This window comes from Hipposideros armiger, unplaced genomic scaffold (assembly GCF_001890085.2).
Source record: "Hipposideros armiger isolate ML-2016 unplaced genomic scaffold, ASM189008v1 scaffold_406, whole genome shotgun sequence".
Lineage (NCBI taxonomy): Eukaryota > Metazoa > Chordata > Mammalia > Chiroptera > Hipposideridae > Hipposideros > Hipposideros armiger.
Window position 1 is genome coordinate 42,196 of NW_017731756.1, and position 18,806 is coordinate 61,001.

General features: G+C 37.5%; 1 protein-coding gene across 1 annotated transcript in view; it reads left to right on the forward strand.

Moving 5' to 3' along the window:
- The window catches only part of EIF2AK3 (eukaryotic translation initiation factor 2 alpha kinase 3), a 79,941-nt gene that overhangs the window by 42,087 nt on the left and 19,048 nt on the right, over nt 1-18,806 (forward strand). The window contains exons 4-11 of the mRNA XM_019663819.1: nt 799-1,148; nt 3,275-3,437; nt 4,437-4,577; nt 5,207-5,329; nt 6,662-6,891; nt 7,408-7,520; nt 10,964-11,086; nt 13,474-13,623. Coding sequence (XP_019519364.1) covers nt 799-1,148; nt 3,275-3,437; nt 4,437-4,577; nt 5,207-5,329; nt 6,662-6,891; nt 7,408-7,520; nt 10,964-11,086; nt 13,474-13,623 — 1,393 coding nt within the window. The remainder of the gene's footprint in view (nt 1-798; nt 1,149-3,274; nt 3,438-4,436; nt 4,578-5,206; nt 5,330-6,661; nt 6,892-7,407; nt 7,521-10,963; nt 11,087-13,473; nt 13,624-18,806) is intronic.

The following is an 18,806-nucleotide window of genomic DNA, read 5'->3' on the forward strand; positions in this document are numbered from 1 at the left end:
TACTCAGTTAAGAATGTGTTTTTTTCTGCATTCACTGAACTCTAAGTAGGGCTTTGCATTTGCTGGTAACCTGATCTCTTTCATCCTGATAGGATTTGGTTTTTTAAGTGTTTGAGTGCTTGCTGGGTGCTCAGCCACCTAGGAGCAGATGTTCAAATTAGTGAGAATTTTGAGTTACCAGAATATGAAGGGTCTAGGGTCTAAGATCAGGTTCCTTAAGAATATATTTTTTAACAGATGTTGGAATTCCAAGGCCATTTTATGTCTAAATGACAAGATATTATACTATCAATAGTTAAGTGATTTTTCTATAAATTATACAGGAAACATTATTACTGCCACTTTATAAGTAAGGACACTGAAACTTAAAAAAGGTTAAGTGACTTGTCAGATCTCAGTCAGTAGAGATTGGAGGTGACATTTTGGTATACTGGGTCATGTTGCCTTTTGGGAACATGTTTTCATATAAATCTAAAATTAATGTGTTCAGTTTGTCTGTTTATATTGGTTTATTAGGATATATTGATTTTTCTGCACTTGAGTGAAATGTGCTCAGACTTTAATTAAGAAGTAAGGCAGACTGCATGCTACCTCATTTTAAAGTGGCTTTGATGTGTTTTGAAAAATTCCCTCTGATTTGGAAATGTGAACATTTCTTAGGTTTTGAGAGAAAATCTGTCCCAGAGCTGATGTCAGCTCACAACTCGCAGAATCATTGTTTCTAAAAGGTCAAGACAAACTTATGCCCTCTTGTGGCATAAATTAGCAGAGCGCTCCGTTCCGAAAGATTGTGTTAAGTTGCTCCTTTTCTCACCACAAAAATTGAATATCTGCTTTTTCACTCCAGAAGAGCTCTTTCTCTGGTCCCTTTATTTAAGTGTAAATTTCTAAAACATGCCTTTGTAAATTTAAGGTGGAATTTCAGTGTTGGCCACTTTGAACTTCGGTATATTCCAGACTTGGAAACTACAGCCGGATTTATTGAAAGCACCTTAAAACCCAGTGAGAACAAAGAAGAGTCTAAAATTATTTCAGATGTGGAAGAACAGGAAGCTGCCACGATGGACACAGTGATAAAAATCTCAGTTGCTGATTGGAAGGTTATGGCCTTTAGTAAGAAGGGAGGACATCTGGAATGGGAATATCAGGTACCCAACACCACCGAGAATTCATGAAATGTTTCTTCTTTTCTCAGTTTGACGAAACATATTGGGCAGAGAGAAATGACTGCCATTTTGTATTTGTAACTTGTGTTCTATGTTTTAAGCAATTTGTGGTTTTACATCTGTTAGAATGACTATTATGAAATAGACAAAAGATAACAAGTGTTGGTGAGGATGTTGGTGAACAGCGTACAACAGTTCATCTTTGTACACTGTTGGCGAGAATATAAATTGGCATAGCCATTGATGGAAAACAGTATGGATGTTTCTCAAAAAATTAAAAATAAAACCACCATATAACCCAGCAGTCCATTTCTGGGTGTATGTCCAAAGGTAGTGAAATCAATATCTTGAAGAGTTATTTGCATGTCCATGTTTAGTACAGCATTATTCATAATAGCCAAGATATGGAATCCGTGTAAATATCCATCAGTGTATAAATGAATAAAGAAAATGTGTGTATATATACACAACAGAATATTACTCAGCCTTAAAAAAGGGAATCCTGTCAGTTGCAACAACATGGACATTATTTTTTTTTTTAAGATTTTATTGGGGAATTGGGGGAGGGGAACAGCGTTGGGGAATCAGGGAAGGGGAACACACAAGTTGCTGTCGTTTTGTTCTTCAGTCTAGTGGTGGAGGACGTCCCTTCACTGGCCCATGTTGGTATTATCATTGAGCTGTTCCTGGGTGAGGCAGTCGCTTTCCAGCCATTGGATGGCCGCTCATAGCAGCTCATGGCTGCTCACGCTGGCTACCAGCCACTCATGGTAGCTCACGGCAGCCCACTGCAGCCTACACCGTCGACAGCAACTCATGGCAGCCCAGCTCCAGGTCGAGCTGTTGTTCACCTTCTTAGCTGTGGAGGGCACAGCATCGCTGGCCCTCATGTGGGATCTGAACCGGGGTCCTGCTGCTAAGAGCTGGTGTCCCAAGCCAACTCTTAACCAATGCGCCACTTGGCCGGCCCAACCTGGAAGACATTATGCTAAGTGAAATAAGCCAGACAGAAAGATAAATACTACACCATCTCATTTATACGTGGAATCTAAAAAAGTTGATTCCATAGAAGCAGAGCGGAACGGTGGTTGCCAGGGGCTAGGGGTAGGAGAAATGGGGGGAGAGGTTGTTCGAAGAGTACAAAGTTTCAGTTACGTGGGATGACTACATTCTGGAGATATAACGTGCAGCATGGCGTCAAGTGCAGTTAACAATCCTATACAGCATACTTGAAATTTTCCAAGAGAAGAGCTCTTATTTTAAGAACTTTTGGGCCGGCCGAGTGGCGCGATGGTTAAGAACTCGCTTGGGATGCCAGAGGGCCCCGGTTCGGATCCCACATATGAGGGCCAGTGACACTGCCCTCCACAGCTAAGATGCTGAACAACAGCTCAACCTGGAGCTGGGCTGCCATGAGTCGCTGGCGATGGCGTAGGCTGCAGCCCCTGTGGCAGTGGGTTGCCATGGGCTACCGTGTGTAGCCAGCAGCCAGCGTGAGCGGCCAGCAGCCGCAGTGAGCGGCCGTCCAGAAGCCGGCGACTGATCTGCCTCGCCCTGGAAGAGCGCAGTGATGGTGCCAACTTGGGCAAGTGAAGCAACGTCCTCCACAACTAGATTGAAGAACAAAACGACAGCAACTTGTCTGTTCCCCTTCCCCAATCCCCCAGCACTGTTCCCATTCCCCCAATTCCCCAATAAAAAAAATCTTTAAAAAAAAAAAAAAAGAACTTTTTTCTAGCTTTACTGAGGTATAATTGACAGGTGAAAACTATATTTGGTGTGTATATCGTGACAATGTGATATACATATACATTGTAAAATAAAGAGAGTAGATCTTAAATGCTCAACACACATGCGCACAATAACTATGTGAGGTGATAGATATGTTAATTAGCTTATTGTGCTAATCATTTCACAATGTGTACATCTATCAAAATATCACATTGTATAATCATAAATATATATTTTTTAATTTGCCAATTATACTTCAATAAAGCTGGAAAAAGAAAAATTAAAAAGAAATTTGTGATTTTAAATGGTATTTTAGCAGTTGTAATATATAAATACTGCTTGAAATTATTTAAAATTTCTTTTCTACTTTTGTTTAGTTTTGTACTCCCATTGCATCTGCCTGGTTGGTTAAGGAAGGCAAAGTCATTCCCATCAATCTTTTTGATGATACAAGTTATGCATCTAATAATGAAGTTTTAGAAGATGAAGAAGACATTGTAGAAGCTGCCCGAGGAGCCACAGAAAACAGTGTTTACTTAGGTGAGAAGATGTCTTTTATCTAGTGATAATACATAGTAACATCTTGATTTTACTCCTACATTGTTGCTTCCTACTTCAGGTGTGTCTATAGTAGTTTTAATTCCTAAATACATTCTATGGCTTAGGTTACCCTTAAGATTTATCCCTTGATTTCTATTCCTGCAATTTTTTTCTTATTTATCCAATTCTGAAACTTTTAATTACTGTAGCATATTTTTACCCTATGAGATCTATATTAGAAAGACTTAGAAATGTTGCCATTATATAGCATGATTTCTAATTACTTATATATCCTCAAAGTCTAAAATTTCCTACACTTGTATTTGTATTTGCATCTATATCAATTTATTCCTCCCTTAAAGATTATGTTTATTTTTTTCTGTGCATCTATACAACTTATCTGAAAAATAAAAATAAAATTTTGCTGTGCTACTGGGCTCTTGAAGGCCTTTAATATAATAAATTTTGAAAAACCTTGAATCTAATTTGAACTAGTTTTAGTGGTCAGGTGCTCACAGAATTCTTTAAATTCTATTAAAGTGCTACCCACCCCTCATTGAAATGCAAGAATTTGAAAAATTAACATGTCACACATGTGTTGTGATATTTAACTGAATTGTTAGCAATATCTCTAGAATTATGGGTGGTTAGGTATCTTTAGGGAGAAAGTTATTTCATCTAAGCTATTAGTCTCATAAAAGTACAATACTTCTTTTTTTTTAATTTTCCTACTGGATTAGTTTTCCAGTAATTACTGAAAATTATTAATCAGTGAGGAAATTGTATGGACCTTGCGTAACTTTCCTCCCATATTTTTGTTAAATAGCCTTCGGGTCAAGTTTGAGTACTTTAGGCATGATTCTTCTTTGAAAAGAGCTATGTGACACATGAAAAATAACTGGAATTAATCTAATTTTATTATATCAAAATGAATCTTTTTGAAAAAAAATCACTGGTGCTTTATCCTAAACATAATTGATGATGTTCTGGTTGATTCAGGAATGTACAGAGGCCAGCTCTATCTGCAGTCATCAGTCAGAATTTCAGAGAAGTTCCCTACGAGTCCCAAGGCCTTGGAATCTGTTAATATTGAAAATGCAATTGTTCCTTTGCCAACAATCAAATGGAAACCCTTAATTCGTAAGTGAATTATAAACTTTTGTAAAGTTTTTTAACGTGTTCAGAGGCCTAATCATGAGTGACTTTGCCCTACTTTTGAATCACAAGACCACAGCTATTATGTACTTTATATTTTCTGATAAATTAGGAAGGTATTTCTGACATTAATGAAATTTAATTATCAATTAGAACATGATTTCATTGAAACAGCAGTTGCTTCTCTAGAATGCAATGTTAAAATGTTTCTCTATACAACTTAGAAAAACTCTTAAGTATTTACTGAGCATGCCTAAATGTAGCTCTTAACCTACTTATATGAAGAAGATTTATGAAAAATTATCTTGTTGTCACATCATATTCTTTGAAACATTTAATGAATTGAAATCAAATAGTAGGCCACCTACTTCCTTCAGTTATCATCTTGTACCTTGTGTATGTTTTTACCACACATATCTCATCACATTTTAACTACTTGTTTAGATGATTCATCTTCTCTATGAGACTGCTTTTCAAGGGAAAGAACCTTGAACCATTTGTTTGACTTACATGCTTGAACTGAACTTTGTGGTTGAATATCTGTTTTTTGAATGAATGAGGTACATGCATTTTTATTAAAGTCATAACAGTCAAGATTTTACATTTTCTTTTAGATTCTCCTTCCAGAACTCCTGTCTTGGTAGGGTCTGATGAATTTGACAAATGTCTTAGTAATGATAAGTTTTCTCATGACGAGTACAGTAATGGAGCGCTTTCAATCTTGCAGTATCCATATGGTAAGTGTGATTATCCTTGGATTGAAAATGCCGAGTTTTATTTTTTATTTATTTTATGTATTAATTTGAAATTAACTAACAGAATTCAAATGAAAGGTAGTCATCAATTGGAGGGTAGAAAATAAAATATCTTGTGAGGCAGTTGTGAATGGTAAGCAGGGGTGCAAGCTCCAAAGTCAAGATTGTCAGGGTCCAAATCCCAGTTTTGCCACGTACGAGGCTGGGCATACCTAACGTCACCCTGTCTAGGTTCCTTTATCTGTGAAACAAGGATAGAAATCCTCATATCTATTTGTTGGGTTGTTGTGAGGTCTAAATGAGATAATGCACATACAATCTTAATTAGCACCATGACTGGCAAATAAGTGTTTAATAAGCATTAGTTCTTGCTATTAGTTCTTATTTAATTATCAGCCTATGTAGTCTATATAAAATAAGTCTGTATAACGAAGAAAGCAGGTGTTCTCTATAGAGCTACATGAAAATGCTATAAAATGAGGTTATTTTAATTTTGTTCACAGACGAGGGAAATTAGTGCAAAAGTCTCAAATAGGTGAACTTGGGTGTGAAATACATTCCTGTGTGTTTAAAGTTGGGATATATGTAGATATCAAAGTCTTTTGAACAGTTAGATATAAAAAAGTCCTCAAATCTGCATTAGACAAAAACATAGATTCCTTATCAGTTACTCCAGATGCTGAAACTGGGAAATTATTATAGAATTTAAATTGATAAAAAGCAGAGGGCTCTGAGCTAGAAACAGCAGTCTGTATCTGATATTGATCAACATACAAGGTAAGGGAGAATTGTGTGATCTGCCCAGGTGGTGCAAAACAAGACAAAAAAGATGAGCTGCTTTCTAGGACCAGCTCATTTTGACAGTCTGAATGGACCAGGAGCATGGCAGAGATGTTTTCCTTTCAGCTTGTGAAGAATGATTCATGATAAAATTTGGTATTTGATTGATACTAAATGAAAGTAAAATTTAAAGTCCTTGAAGGAATTTTGAGTACTAATTCTTTCTTGCAGCTAAAGGATTGAATTATTAATGAGGTAATCAGTGAGACAGACATTAAATGTTTTGTAAGTCTCATTATTCAGTATAAAGAAAACGTGATACTTAAGGAATAAAGGAAAATATATTTGCATAGTATAAAAAAAAAAGTAGGATAAATAAGGCTGTTGAAATGTGTTAAAGAAGAGATGAAACTTTTAACAAAAGGAATTAATTAGCATTATAAGTCATGGGAAAATAGATAATTTTAATAATTAAAGATGGATCTATTTTGGTTTACCATTTTTAAAAAAACCTTCTAATGTTTGTTTTTGAAGATAATGGTTATTATCTACCATACTACCAGAGGGAAAGGGGCAAACGGAGCACACGGAACACAAAAATCACAGTCAGATTTTTCGACAGCACAAATTACAACAAGAATATCCGCAAAAAGGATCCTGTTCTCCTCTTACACTGGTGGAAGGAAATAGTTGCAACTATTCTGTTTTGTATCATAACAACAACTTTTATTGTGCGTAGACTTTTTCATCCTCATCCTCACAGAGTAAGACATATTTTAGAATTAATTTATTTCAAAGTGTTGGGAATTTAGAAAACTAATTGTATGTGTGGTGGGGGGCTGATGTAAAACTTACATTTACTTAAGTTTTATCATAAAATAATCATTGTTGCCCATACATCGTTTCTTCTTCCTTACTGTTCATTTACTCCTCAACCCATTGCAATCTGGCTCTCACCCCATCGTTCCCCTTTCCTTTCACAAGGGAAATGTGGTATTTTGTGTTCTTATAATGCTTTTATTTTTCTCAATATTATTTATTTAGTTTTCATATTATTTTTTTTTTTTAGCTGAGCCATCCTGCCACCTGTTGGCAGCTCAGCGGCAGCTCAGCTCGGGCCGGGCATTGAACTGCTGTTGCTCAGAGCTCACACTCTTGAGCGAGCTCTTAACCAACTGAGCCACTCGGCCAGCCCTTCAATGTTATCTTAAAGCCTAAAATTGTTAGCGAACTTCCATTCAGCTTTGTACTGATAATGATTTTTCCCCCTTCCTTATCAGCAAAGGAAGGAATCTGAAACTCAGTGTCAAACTGAAAATAAATATGATACTGCAAGTGGGAAATCTGATGACAGCAGCTTGAATGACATAAAAAATTCTGGATACGTATCACGGTAAGAGTCTTGTCATAAAATATGTGTATGTCTTGTAGCTTCTCGTGGCAACTGTTTGGATCAAAGAAGAAATAGCCTCTAAAATAAGATCTTGTTTAACTGTTTCTTTTAAAAATTTATGTATAACTATGTAAATTAAACATAGATTTAACCCTAAAATAACTTAAACTTATTCAAAATGGTATGTACCCTAAAAATGGATAAAAATAGAGGGTTACAGAAGTTTAGAATTTCAGCCACCGAATTAAGTTTTTATCAGATAACTTAGTTATTGAGGGTCTACCATGTACTAGACTCAGCTATTAATAATACCAAATAATAATTGTTATTAGACTATGAGAAATCTACATATATTACTTTATCCTCAATTATTTATTTCATCTTTATTCTGTCTAGAATAAAAAGTAGAAAAATGGAGGGAAATATACTGAAAAATAGGGGGAATAGATCATTTTTTTAAAACAGAGAGGTAAGTGGGTTATGTAAAAAGGCAATTAAAACAATTTGAAAATAAAATAAAAGTAGGAACTCAACAACCTGTCACATGTACGGATTTTGATGCTTTGTGGTACAGGAAATGGTGCTTATGGTTTGTTTTTCGTATTACATGGATTATTGCTACTTTTTCCCTTTGTTTTGATATCATACTTAGCACTTTAGAAACAAGGAAAAGATATGGAACCTTACTGCTTAATATCTAGGTGAATGGTTTTATGACAGAACAGATAGAAAATATAGTTAAAATATGTGACATTTTGATTATCTGTGTACTTCATTTATCTAAGCTGCATTTATACTGTAGCATCAAAAATTGACAATTTACTGTAATCAAGTTTTTTGGGGGTTTTTTGGTAAAGATTTTTATTGGGGAATTGGGGGAAGGGGAACAGACAAGTTGCTGTCGTTTTGTTCTTCAGTCTAGTTGTGGAGGACGTTGCTTCACTGGCCCAAGTTGGCACCATCATTGCGCTCTTCCCGGGTGAGGCAGATCAGTCGCCGGCTTCTGGACAGCCGCTCACTGCGGCTGCTGGCCACTCACGCTGGCTGCTGGCTACACACGGTAGCCCATGGCAACCCACTGCCACAGGGACTGCAGCCTACGCCGTCTCTGGAGACTCACGGCAACCCAGCTCCAGGTTGAGCTGTTGTCAGCATCTTAGCTGTGGAGGGCAGTGTCACTGGCCCTCATATGTGGGATCCGAACCGGGGCCCTCTGGCATCCCAAGCCAGTTCTTAACCATCGCGCCACTCGGCCGGCCCTGTAATCAAGTTTTAACTACTAGTTACCCAAAGCAAAATTTACTGGATGACTAACAAACGGTAAGGGCTTTCAGAGCCTTGCTAATAAAGATGCTGACAAACGCATCAGTGGCTGGCAATACCAGCAGGTGTGAGAGACAGAGGGAGAGAGCAAGGGACACAACAACTCCTGACGGGTAATCCACTACCGAAGGCATTCATTGTTTATGCAACATTTACTCTGAACAACCGTGTGCAGGACAGTGTTTCAGGCTTTGAGAGAAATGGAAAGACTGGGCCTGTCTTGGAGAAGCTTCAAGTCTATGGGGGAAGCTAATACTGAGTAAAACAAAAACAAGAAAAAAGCCATGCACTAAGTGAGTAACTCTGGTTGTGATGATTCAAGAATGCATCATAAATGAGGTCATATTTTAATTGAATCTTAAATCATGAGTAAGTAAGACTTAGGTAGATAGAGACAGGAGGAGGAGTGAGGTATGATGAATAAATATATATTTGTAAGGCTGTTGTGAAAGGATTTAGAATAATGTGCTCTAAAATTGAATGACTTATCTTTATTCCTTATGAAGAGTACAGCTGATTGTTTTTAAAATACAGGAGCTCTGTAATAATACCTAATGTTTGTTGTTAAGTGCCTGCTATAATATATTCTAGGCATTATTAAGAGCATGAGCTCTGGATTCAGTCGTGAGTCCCAGTCCCAAATTTGTCACTTATCAGTTGGGACCTCAGGCAAGGTGATACTTACATTTATAGAGTCTGTAATCATATTTAAGATGTTTCTCATTTCAGAAGATATATCCATTTTCATATGGATGTTTTCTTTAATATAGGAAGATAACTCAGTTGGCCCTCTAGGAGTAGGACATGAACTTGACAGGCTTTTGCAGTTGGGGAGATGGATTTGTACTGAAGTACCTTGACTAGTTATTTTTAGGGATACAGAGTATTACTCTTCATTCTCTGTGAAGGTAATTGGTCCATGGAGGGTTGGGATCTGTTGCCTCTCCTCCTTAATTCCATGCTCTAACCAGCTGAGCCAACTACTAAATTAATAGGAGTGTGCAAATCATAAAGTAATAAACTTGGCCTTATAAGGGACATCAAAGATAATCTAATTCAACTCCTCCCCTGATATGGGTGGAAGAATAACTTCCACAGCATGCATTCATTCATTCATTCATTCATGCATTATTCAAGAAATATTTGTTAGGCCTTCTGTTTGCCAGGTAAACCCAGACTCTGAATATACAAAGAGAAATAGGAATGTGTCTCTGCATTCAAGGACCCCACAATTCAGTGGCAATGGGGAGAGTGAGTTGCGTACAAAAACTGCAAAATATTGAGATTAAGTTTAAATAGTTCAAAGTACTATGAGAACATTAATAATGTCAGTGGTCTAGGAAGGCCTTACAGAGGTGGCGAGATGAGCAGAATGAAGGAAGAATTTTCATTAAGTACAAAGAAGTAGGCCATCCCGGCAGAGCAAATAGCAGAAGCAAAAGCTCCGAAATTGTGAGAGAGCCTGGTGGGAGTTGGCAGAAAAGGACAGTGCAAATCAGCGAGGTCAGGCACTAAAGGGGGAAGTGGGCTACAATGTAGAGGTCCGTCTATGACAGTGAGTTAGCTTCTGGCTAAATACCTTTGGTGATGGGCATACTACTTGTGAGGCAACCCAGCCAATTTCAGGTAGCTTTGGTTCCTAGAGCAATTTCTGGCTTAAAAAGTACTTAAATGTAATAGGATTGATTAAATGTGTTCCATAAAATTTACAGGCACTGACATTAGATTAAACTACATTTTTGGATTGAGTACAGAATGCCATGGAAGGTAAAAGGTTAGAGAATTAAGGACAGAATATTTTGGTAGATGATGGATAGGACAGAACAGTAGTACAGTTGCTTTAAGAACAAGTGATTCCCAATGAAGCAGAAGCTTTTATATGTTTTATAAATTTCCTAGGAAAAAATTAGAATGTGTTTGTTTAATTTATACAAGCAGAAGAACTGCTAATAAAAGAATGCTATTAGGAGAATTTACACTCTTTAGTAAAATAAGTTCTATGAGGCTTACTGAATTTATACATTTTTATATATCATAAAATAAGATTGAACTGATTATTACCATACTACAAAATTTAAAACTATTTGCAAACATTTTAGAATTTTCTTTTTTTCTTTTAGATATCTAACAGATTTTGAACCAATTCAGTGCATGGGTCGTGGTGGGTTTGGAGTTGTCTTTGAAGCTAGAAACAAAGTAGATGACTGCAATTATGCTATCAAGAGAATCCGCCTTCCCAACAGGTAATGGATGGTACTTTTAGTAAAATTGGAGTTAGCACTATATTATCTAACCTCATAGGCAATGTGTCCTTCTTACTATAGTCCATAGAGACTATAGCAAACATAGTTTCTTACTTCCTAAATCTTATGTTCTAAGTTCTATCAGGTAACCAGATGTCTAAAAGACGTAATCTACTTTGATAGCTTTGTATCTACTTAAAAAAAAAATCTGCCTTTGTTTTTGATTCTTAACAACTCAGGACTTCCCCATAGTGAATTTTAATAACTATAGACTTTAATACATGGCACCACTTAAAAAACAATGTATATTTATTGTGGAAAATAAGCAAGAGTATTAAAACAAAAATTATCTGTATCTTCTGTACTCTTCCCAGTAATAACCACTATTAACATTTTAGAATATTTCCTTTTGATTTTTTTCTGGTCATAAATTTACCTAATTGGTAGCAGTTATCAATACAGCATAGTTTTATCTCTTGCTTCCTTCATTGTATCCTCAGCATTTTCCATGTTATTAAGAGTATTTTATTAAAATGTTAAAATACATTAAAAGTTTTTTATGACTGGATAATAGTCCAGTTAATACATGTGCCATTATTATGTTTGACTGTTTCTTATTGTTAAGCATTTAAGTTTCCCGTTTGTTGCAATTGAAAATAACTTTGCAGTGTCCATCGTTGATATATATTTTTTATCACATCTGCTTCCTTGGGGTAGAGTCCTCGCAGTAGGTAGGATTTGTGGCTCAGAATACCGGGATGCTTAAGAGGAGCTTCTAGTAATACCTTCCTTCCCACATATTGTAGAAGGTGCCTGTGGATTCTTGATTAAACATGCACGAGCTGGGCTGTTCTCCTAACTGGTAATCAAACGCTCTGTCCAACAGATGGGGACTCAGGAACAGGATGGTTTGAGTACTACAGGACTAATTCTTTTCTTTGGTCAATAATTTTTCATATATGCAAAGCACCTCATAGGATAAAATTAAGAAAGGCTTCTGTGCTCAAGAACTTATAACTTACATTTGAGGCTTTTGTATATATACTCAACGCACTGAAAGGATGATTGTGACCCATAGCTTTTCTAAATAAATAGCTTCTCATGAAAAAAGTGCAGATATGTAGCCAAGAGGCAGTCAAGGAAGGCAAGCTTTGTGGAGGTAGTGACGTCTGTGCTGAGTGTTCAAGAGTAGCTTGTACCTCGGTAGACAGATGTGTAGGGAAAGGATGTCCGAGTACATGGAAGGGCCTGAGCAAAGGCTCTAGGCAAACACACGACAGTAGTAAAGAGAATAGTGAGTGTTCTGGCATGTGTGCAGCAAAGGGTTAAGAATGGGGGGGGATGGGGGAGAAGATGGACAAGATGGGTAGGCTGCAGCACCTTAAATGTCAAGCAAGAAGAATGAAGTGATCGAAGAAGGAACAGAAGAATGACGTGATCCAACTGGAGGTGACTCTGGAGGTAGTATGTAGATGGCTGATACGAGGAAAGGGCCATAGACAAGAACGTTAGGAGATTTCTTTGCACAAAGATTTAGTCTGAGGATGCAGAACATTAGTGCAGCAGCAGTGGAGGCAGATGACACAGGAATGAGTGTGAGGAATTGAAAAAAGAGGCGCTGATAGGAATTGTTAAGAATGTGAGGAGGACCTAGAAGTCGGCGAATTCAAAAAACGTACCAGGATTCTCAGAGAGCGGGGACATTAACAAAGCACAGGGGGAAAAGTGGAAGTAGCTGATCATCTCGGGGGAGGGGGGGAGGGGGGGAGAGAGGAGGATATAACTTATTATGTTGTTTCAGATGATAGTGGGATCCCTAAAAATGTGAGAAATGTGAGATTAGATCCATCAGAAAAGCTGTCAAGGCAAAAGATCAAATCCAGATGCTTTTCTAGTTAAACTTCATTGCCTGTGATATTCGGTAATTGAGGCTTGCTTTAAACAAACAAGCAAACAAACTTGCTCTAGGACAAGCTTTTTGGATTATACAGTAATATGTACCACGTAGGGGCGTCATTGTCCATCCTCCGGAGCTGTGATGCTGAGCTCTTTCTTCTGAATACTTCACTTGTGCCCCTTCATCTTTCTATTCATTAACAAACGGTAATCTTTCAGAGTCTGTAATCATTCATTCTCAGTCAGCCAAGATTTGAATGAAGCACTAGAAGTGCTTGTAGCACTTAATTCTAGAAGACAAAACAAAACTAAACAAAACTAAAATACCACATATTTTTTTAAATACAGGTGGCATTTTAGAATTATCCACTAGGGTAATTCATCTGTTTCTAATTTTACATTCAAGGAAGAATTTTATTTCTCACTATTGGATATGATTACTTCTGCAGATCAGAGCACCCTTCAGTGTCTTCTGTTTTTCTCTATTTCAGGGAATTGGCTCGGGAAAAGGTAATGCGAGAAGTTAAAGCCTTAGCCAAGCTTGAGCACCCCGGAATTGTTAGGTATTTCAATGCTTGGTTGGAAGCACCACCAGAGAAATGGCAAGAAAAAATGGATGAAATTTGGCTGAAAGATGAAAGGTAACATTGTTAGACATAGACTTAAAATCTAGTGTTTTCTTTCAGGTTAGTTTTTGCTTATGTGAACAAAATATGATTGGTAAAATGTTAGAGGTGATTTTTTTAAAGAAAAATAACAGCGGATTACTGTTATCTCTCATGTTTTGGGAAGTTCTCTAATCACTTGTTAAGTGGCAAGTTCATTTACTATTTAAACATGATTTTCTTCTTTTTTGTCTAGAACATGAATATTTTAAATTTATTAAGGTGACATTGGTTAATAACACAAGTTTCAAGTGTACAGTCCTGTGTGCTCACCACCCAAAGTCTAGTCTTCCTCTGTCACCATGTATTTCACCCCTTTTACCTAACTCTTCATCTCTCCCCAACCCCAACCCCTTCCCCTCTGGTGGTTGTATTTGATTGGCTAGTATTTTGTTTAGGATTTTTGCATCTGTGTTCATAAGAGATATTGGTGTAATTTTCTTTCTTTGTGTTGTCCTTGCCTGGTTTTGGTACCAGGGTAATGTTAACCTCATACAGTGAGATGGGAAATATTGCCTAGTCTTCAATTTTTTTGGAAGAGTTTGAGAAGGACAGATATTAAATCATCTCTGAATGTTTGGTAGAATTCACTAGTGAAGCCATCTGTTCCTGGATTTTTACTTTTGGGGAGGTTTTTGATGACTGTTTCAATTTCCTTACTGTTGATTGGTATATTTAGATTTTTCTGTTTTAGTTCATCATGATTCAGTCTAGGAAGGTTATATATTTCTAAGAACTTGTCCATTTCTTCTAGGTTATTGAATTTGGTGGTGTATAGCCTTTTATAGTATTCTTGTATATTCCTTTGTATTTCTATGATGTCCATTGTAACTTCTCTTTCATTTCTGATTTTATTTGAGTCTTTCTCTTTTTTTCTTAGTGAGTCTAACCAGAGGCTTGTCAATTTTATTAGTCTTTTCAAAGAACCAGTTCTTTGTTGCATTAATTTATTTTATTTTATTTTTTACTATTAGTTTCAGGTGTATAAAACAATGCAATAGTTATCCTTTTCACCCCTCACAAAGTGACAGCCCCCCTCCCCCCATCCACTGCCCTCCCACCCCCGATATCATGCTTATCTATTACAATTCCACTGACTCCATTCCCACCCTCTACTCCACATCCCGTGCCTATATGTATATATAATTATAGTTGACATACAATATTATTCAACATCAGCTTTAGAAATACAGTGCAGTGGTCAGGCCTCTACACCGTCTATGAAGTGGTCTCCCTAACAAGACATGAGTCCATCTGGCCCCCTAAAAAATATTTACAGCATTATTGATTCTATTCCCCAAACTGTCTTTTCTATCCCTGAGGCCATATTGTAGTTACCAATTTATGTTGTCTTGTCCCTTCCCCTTCTTCTTCATCCCCACCCCCTCCCAACTAGCAACCCTCAGTTTTTCCTCTGTGTCCCTGAGACTATTTCTGTTTACATTTCTCATTTATTCAGTTCTTTAGATTCTACATCTAAGTGAGATCATGTGGTATTTGTCTTTCTCTGACTGACTTATTTCACTTAGCATAATGTTCTCTAGGTCCATCCATATCGTTGCAAATGGTACGATTTCATTCTTCTTTATAGCAGAGTAATACTCCATTGTGTAAATGTACCACAGTTTCTTAATCCAGTCGTCTACCAATGGGCATTTCGGTTGTTTCCAAATCTTGTAAATAAGCACTGCAATGAACATAGGGGTGCATATATTTTTTTGAATTAGTGTCTTGGGTTTTTTTGGATAAATACCTAAGAGTGGAATTGCTGGGTCATAAGGTAGTTCTATTTCCAGTTTTTTGAGATACCTCCATACTGATTTCCAAAGTGGCTGCACCAGTCTGCAGTCCCACCAACAGTGCACCAGGGTTCCCTTTTCCCCACAACCTTGCCAGCACTTGTTGTTTGTTGATTTATTGATGATAGCCATTCTGACCAGGGTGAAGTGGTATCTCATTGTGGTTTTAATTTGCATTTCTCTAATAATTAGTGAGGTTGAGCATTTTTTCATATGCCTGTTGGCCATCTGTATGTCCTCTTTAGAGAAATGTTTCTTCATCTCCTCTGCCCATTTTTTAATTGGGTTGTTTGTTTTTTTGGTGTTGAGCTGCATGAGTGTTTATAAATTTTGGATATTAACCCCTTATCAATATATCATTGACAAGTATCTTCTCCCATTCAGTAGGCTGCCTTTTTGTGCGTTCATTTCCAAATGGAAGTAGCTGTTGTCTTTTTTATTTTTTTAATGCTTTTATCTCCTTAATCTTTGTGTTATATTTAAGTATTTAATAGCCTATTCTGAACAAGAGTTGTAATTTCCTGCTTCTGTCTGTCAGTCATCTTATAGTTTTGGATCCTTTTGTCTTTTGTTTCAGGCAGAAGAGCACCTTTCAACATTTCTTGTAATGTAGTTCTTGTGGTAGTGAATTCCCTCAGCTTCTATATGTCTGGAAAAGCTTTTATTTCTCCTTCATATCTAAAGGATAACTTTGCTGGATATATTATTTTTGGCTGGTGATGTCTCTCTTTTAATAACTTGAATACTTGATTCCACTCTTTCCTAGCTTGTGAGGTATCTGCTGACAAATCTGATGAAATTCTAATGGAGTTTCCTTTATAGGTTACTGTCTTCTTTTCCCTCTCTGCCTTGAGAATTCTTTTTTTGTCTTTAATTTAGGACAATTTTAGTATAAAGTGCCCTGGAGAAGGGCACATTTTTGGATTGAGATAATTAGGTGTTCTTTTAGGTTCTTGGATTTGAGAATCCAGTTCTTTTCATATGGTTGGGAAGTACTTGTCAGTTATTTTTTAAATTAAACTCTCTGTTTCCTTCTCCCTCCCATCTGCTGGTATGCCCATTATTCTTACATTGCTCTTTCTAATTGGAGTCAAATAGTTCTGGTAGAGTTCTTTCATTTTTTTTTTTTTTACTCTCAATTCTCTCTATTCTTCCACCTGAGTCATCTCTAGATTTCTATCTTCAGTATCACTAATTATTGCCTCCATTAGATCTGCTCTATTTCCTAAGCTTTCTAGTTCACTCTTCATCTCATTTATTGAGTTCCTCAACTCCACAATTTTTTTTTTTGGTTCTATTTTTATAGTTTCAATTTCTTTGGTGAAGTACTCCTTTTGTTTTTTTTACTTTTGTTTCTGAGCTCTTTGAATTGCTTTTCTGAGTTTTCTTGTATCTTATTGGATTTTTTCAGAACTGCAATCTTAAATTTTTTGTAATTTAAATCACAGTCTTCTGTGTCTTTAAGTTTGTTTTCTGGAGATTTTTCATTTTCTTTCTGAATTCCCTCGATACCTTGGTTATTCATAGTACTTGATGGATTATTTCTCTGCTTGGGCATTTGTGGGAATGAAATAATATTTTTTAAGTATTTGACTCTTAACTGTTTAGCAAGTTGATAAGTAGAGGTCTTTCTTTGTTTTCCAGTAGGTGTTGCTGAAGCACAAGTTTTTATTTTTTCTTATCTGCACTGCTGGGGCTTCCGGGAATCTCTGTGGGGCAGTCACCTCTGTAGTGGAAAACACCCCATATTCACTGAGGAGGTGGGCTTCACCTTTACAACCCAGTTGCCTTGGTCTCAGGACACCACCCCCGTGGTGGGATGTGGCAGGCTACAGTCTCCTGACTTGTGTTTCTGAAGTCGCCTTCCTGTAGCCAGAAGCTGCTCTGTTTGAGTTGACGGCTACCAGGGTCCCCAGATGGGTATGGGAGGGGGTGGGGAGGAAGGAGTGGGTTTGCACATCTGTGGCTCTGTTTTTTCTAGTGGATTTAGCTGCAATGAGTACAAACCACTTAGGCTGGAAAGTTTTTCTTGCCCTCTCGCCAAGTGAGGATTTTACTGCCAAGTGGGTCAGGGAGGATGGGCTGGAAGGGTTCTGCATCTACGGAATCCTTTGTCTGGTGATGCTGAATTGTGGAATACTGCCACCATTTGTACGGCTTGCCCCCATTGGGCTCAGCCACCCAGGCCCAATTGCTGCCTCTGCCCCTCCAGTTCTCCCAGCGGGGGTCGCACCATGACCTGTCACTGCTACCACACCCACTGGGGCCTCGGCAAGCCCCAGATTGGGTGTGCAGCTCCTATTTCTGTCCTTCCCTGTCCTGTCCCCCGCTTCACCTGAATTGCTCTCCACCTTGAGAAGTCTCAATGCACAGATCTCTCAGACATGTTTGTGTGTTGAGCAGGGAATCCTTTGTTGAATTATAGCTGTCCAACTTCTTGTAACTTCAAGGGGAGAGACCCGGAGGTCTTTTAACACCACCATGCTGCTGGCAGCACTGATCCAGAACATGAATTTTTAAAGTTACTAGTAGTTAGGGCTCTATGAATTGTAATTCACTGAAGGATTTACAGTGGCTTTTCTCAATAAGAGATAGCTTTTGTCTATGTATTTTAAATTTTTTATTCAGTTTCTTAACAGTTAATAAGCTACAACTCCTTTTTAAAGTAGTTGTCAACTATTTTCAGTTAAAAATGCATAAACTGGGGCTGGCCAAGTGACTCAATTGGTTAAGAGCTCGCTCAAGAGTTTGAGCTCTAAGCAACAGCGGTTCGATGCCCGGCCCGAGCTGAGCTGCCGCTGAGCTGCCAACAGGTAGCAGGATGGCTCAGCTAAAAAAAAAAATAAATAAATAAAATGCATAAATTTATGCAACCTGAAGATAATTCCCATATTAAATATGCTGTGTTATAGGAGGGAAGGCCCTTTTAAAAACTAAATGAGAACAAAGAGGAAGCAGTTTGCAAACAGCTGGAGTAAAATTCCTGCCTAAGTACCAAACACAGCCCTCATTACAGTAACACTTATTATAGACTCAGCCAATAAACAAACTATGGGAGGATCACATGACGTGGCCCCTGCTCTCCAGACCCTGTGAGCTAGGGGCTTCAGAGTCACAGCCACCGAGGGGTCCTGTCCTTGTTTCTCCTTCTGTGCTTTGTGTTTTGCATGAAGACCTTTGCTGCCCTAGCATGGTAGTCCCAGATAATCTTTCCAAATTTAAAATTAACATTTAAAATTAAGTTTTTTAGAAGGAATGGATGGAGTGTGATGTACTTTGTCTCCTATAGCATTTTTTTATTTAATCTGTATGTTGTTTGTCTTTTGGTAGCTGGCATTATTGTAGTTGAAGCTTTTAAAA